This window comes from Carlito syrichta, unplaced genomic scaffold (genome assembly GCF_000164805.1).
Source record: "Carlito syrichta isolate Samal-C Ts95f unplaced genomic scaffold, Tarsius_syrichta-2.0.1 Scaffold311587, whole genome shotgun sequence".
Taxonomy (NCBI): domain Eukaryota; kingdom Metazoa; phylum Chordata; class Mammalia; order Primates; family Tarsiidae; genus Carlito; species Carlito syrichta.
In genome coordinates, this window is record NW_007255683.1 from 48,104 (window position 1) to 51,497 (window position 3,394).

At 50.8% G+C, this 3,394-nt stretch overlaps 1 protein-coding gene across 4 annotated transcripts in view; it reads right to left on the minus strand.

The window, feature by feature from the left end:
* Window positions 1-1,472, minus strand: part of NASP (nuclear autoantigenic sperm protein) — a 29,278-nt gene extending 27,806 nt beyond the window's left edge. For all 4 annotated transcript variants that reach the window (XM_021717954.1, XM_021717955.1, XM_008068836.1 and 1 more), the window contains exon 1: window positions 1,260-1,472. In XM_021717954.1, coding sequence (XP_021573629.1) covers window positions 1,260-1,318 — 59 coding nt within the window. In that variant the 5' untranslated portion in view covers window positions 1,319-1,472. The remainder of the gene's footprint in view (window positions 1-1,259) is intronic.
* Between the last annotated feature and the right edge of the window lie 1,922 nt (window positions 1,473-3,394).

The following is a 3,394-nucleotide window of genomic DNA, read 5'->3' on the forward strand; positions in this document are numbered from 1 at the left end:
AAATAAATAAATAAATACACACACACACACACACACACACACACACACACACAAACCCCCCTCATAGCACCCTTTCCCAAAAAGACAACTACTTACGTGCACAGGATTAGAAAACCAACACACAGAACCAGGCCCTTAAAAAATATAAGGGCAACCCCCTTGGGTCCCCTCCCATTTAGGGGCTTTTCTGTCTTCTTAATAAATATTGCTTTCTCACAGAAATGAATAAATAAATAAAAGATTGGGAAATCAGATCTACTGAATGGAAAACAGCACGTTTCCTCGAATTGATGTAGCGTTTTCCTCCACTGTTCAATAGCTTATGCCTGAGTTGCTCCGTCCTGCTTTCAAGTAATCGTACCCTCTTTCCCTCCAGTCTTCCTGGGCTTCGCGTTTACTACCGATTCACCTAGCAACCAAACACTGCTGGCAAGTGAAAGTTCCAAGCAGCGGTAGGTGAAGACACTTGCGTCCCCAAAATGTTCTCCTGAAATCGGCAGCACTTCAGAAGTCCAAAGAACTATGATCCTTCCCACCACAGACCGGGACTCGCTGTAAGGTCGCGGAACCCGAGAACTATCCTCTGAGCACACGAGGTGTGCTAAGAGCAGGCAGGAACAAGCCTCACCGCGCCCCACCGCGGAAATCCAAAGCTTTTGCGCGACCCGCCGCTGCTCCAAACAATGGAGTTTTCCCGCCTCCTCAAGGCCCCGCCCCCTGCTCCAGAGCCGGCGGAGGGAAGGGAACGCACGCGCGCAAGACCCCGCCCTCCAAAAGGCCCAGCCCACTCCGACCCCCGGGTCCAGCCTCCTTCCTCGTGCTGGGTTTTTTTTTTTGGCGCCAAATCTGTTGGTTATATTCCCGGGCTAACTAGAGACACTCCCTGAGGCGCACGCTAGTAGTGTGAGGACAGTAGAAGCGTGAGGAGACCAGAGCGCAGGGCCCCGCCTCCCTGCCGACAACCCCAGGCCGGGGGAGGAAGGAAAGGGGCAGGAGATGGAGACAGCCGCCGCTGCCCCCGGCAAGATGGCGGCCGCGAAAAGCGGGGCAGGGGGCGCCAGCCGACGGCTGTTGCCGCTGGTGCGCGGAGGTCTCAACTAAGGGGACTTCTCCAGTGTCCAGCCCTCCCCAAACTGCGACAGTTTCTCACGGAGAGGCAAGTCCTCCCGCCCATGGGCCTGCCCCTCCCGCGGAGTCCCAGTCCATCAGCCCTCCCCGCGGACTGGCCAGTGCTTCAAGCTCTCCACCGTCCCGCTTACTTGTCGGCAGAAACCAGCTCCGCGGTGATGGCGGCAGTCGCTGTGGACTCTGTAGCCATCGTTCCCCTGAGGTGGTGAACCAATGGGAGAGACAGAGCCTGTGAGAAAAACCAAAGGAATTTGGGACGCCAGAGACTTACTCGGGGACAGAAAATGGCAGATTGGAGACCCCGCGCGGCTGGGGCCCACTTATATACGAAGGCCCTCGCCCCGCCCATCCACTTCCGGACCCTCCCCCTCGGGTTTAAAGGGCCAGGACTCAACCCCCAGGATCTCAAGGACAACCCCCTCCCTCGCCGTACGGCTCCACAGGGTTCCTTACCTCCCTGGTTCACCTTCCTGAAAAAAAATACAACTTCCTGCTTCCTTAACAAGTCGCGTAAGAAGAACTGGAATCTTGATTACTACAAATCCTGACAGGACTCCAGCCTGCGGCTTCCACAGAAAAGGAAGCCAGGGCTACTCTGCATGTTTGGAGCGAGTAGCCGATGATCTCCTTCCGGCGTGGATACTAGGGAAAGTGACTGAGACTCTCTCCGTCCTCCTAGTCGTAACGGACACACTCAACAGCTGAGCACGGGTACAAGCTCAACGGCTAAAACTGATCTTGGTGAGAGACGCATGGCTCTGGGCCTCAGCAACAACTGACGCAAAAAGATGCCGTTCTAGGATTGGCTACAGCTGAAACCACCGCGCTAGATTCAAAGCTCTGGGCTGCGGCGGGAAGCTGTTGGCTCCTCCCTCCAGATCCTCCCCCTTCGGCTGACCCAATCCGCTGATGCCATCCTCTTAGGCCCCACCTAGATTCCGAGTATCGGTAGTTTAACGCTCCCAACTCTTTCCGTCCACAACTGGCTACGATTTTTGAGTGCCTACTACGTGTGGGGGTATTGTGCTTAGACACTGTAAAGCTATTAGCCGTCTTATTTAATCTTAACAACAACGTTACTAATGAGACTGGTGTTAGCCCCATTTCGTAGAAAAAGAAACCAAAGTTCAGGGAAAGCGTGACTTGTTCAGAAAGTTGCAAGACAAGTCGGTTATGGAAAGCAGTGTGCTTCATTTCCGGCTACTGGCTAACTGAAAGATAACGCGCAGGCTGAAAAAGCTACACTTTCTCACACTTGGAGTATCGTTCATTCCTTTTCACCATGGCCCAGGCTACAGTGATCTAGCTGATCAGTGGTTTTTATTTTCCTTCAGGTCCCGGCACATTGACTGGGAAAGATTACTAGGGAGGATTCTTATTCCAGACTGCCCAGACTCAAGCAGTTTGAAATCTTTAAGGCTATAGAGCTGGACCTGAAAACGCCAATTCCTGTGGCAAAAACGTGGGCTCTCCTATCATTAACTGGGTGACCTGAGCCAAGTTATGTAATCTTCCAGCATTAAACATAAAATTAGGGTAACACTACCCACTTCTTAAAGATATTGTGAGAATTATACGTAATTAGCACTGTATCTGGTTTAAGCTAAGCACTCATTAAATGGCTACAACATGACATGATAACTGGAGAGGATGAGGAGGAGAGAGTTCTCCAGGGTCCTTGCAGCCAGGGCGAAGGCCTGAAAAACCCAGTTCAGTTACTTGTGTGACCCATTCATCCATTAAACTAATATTTATTGAGCACCTATAATATGCAAGGCTCTGTACTAGGTCCTAGGGATGAAAGACACAGTCTCACCTTTGAGAAACTCAGTCTTAGGAGAAATATATATATTCTCTTTTTTTTTTTTTTGAGTCGGAGTCTCACTGTGTTCTCCAGGCTGGAGTGCAGTGGCATACTGCTCATAACCACTACAGCCTCGACCTGCTGGGCTCAGGTGATCATTAACTGGAACTACAGGCGTGCACTACCACGCCTGCCTAATTTTTGATTTATTGTAGTGACGAGGTCTCACTGTGTTGCTCAGGCTGGTCTCAAACCCCTGAGCTCAGGCAATCTGTGAGCCATCATGTTCATCGAAATATATTTTTAAATGGTTTAAATCCATCTACTTCTTTCAGTCTTTATTATCACCACTCTAGCCACCATCATCTCTTGCCTGTACTACTACATAGGCTCTAGTCTATTTTTTTTTTTTTTTTTTTTTGAGTTGGACTCTCACTCTGTCGCCCATACTGGAGTGCAGTG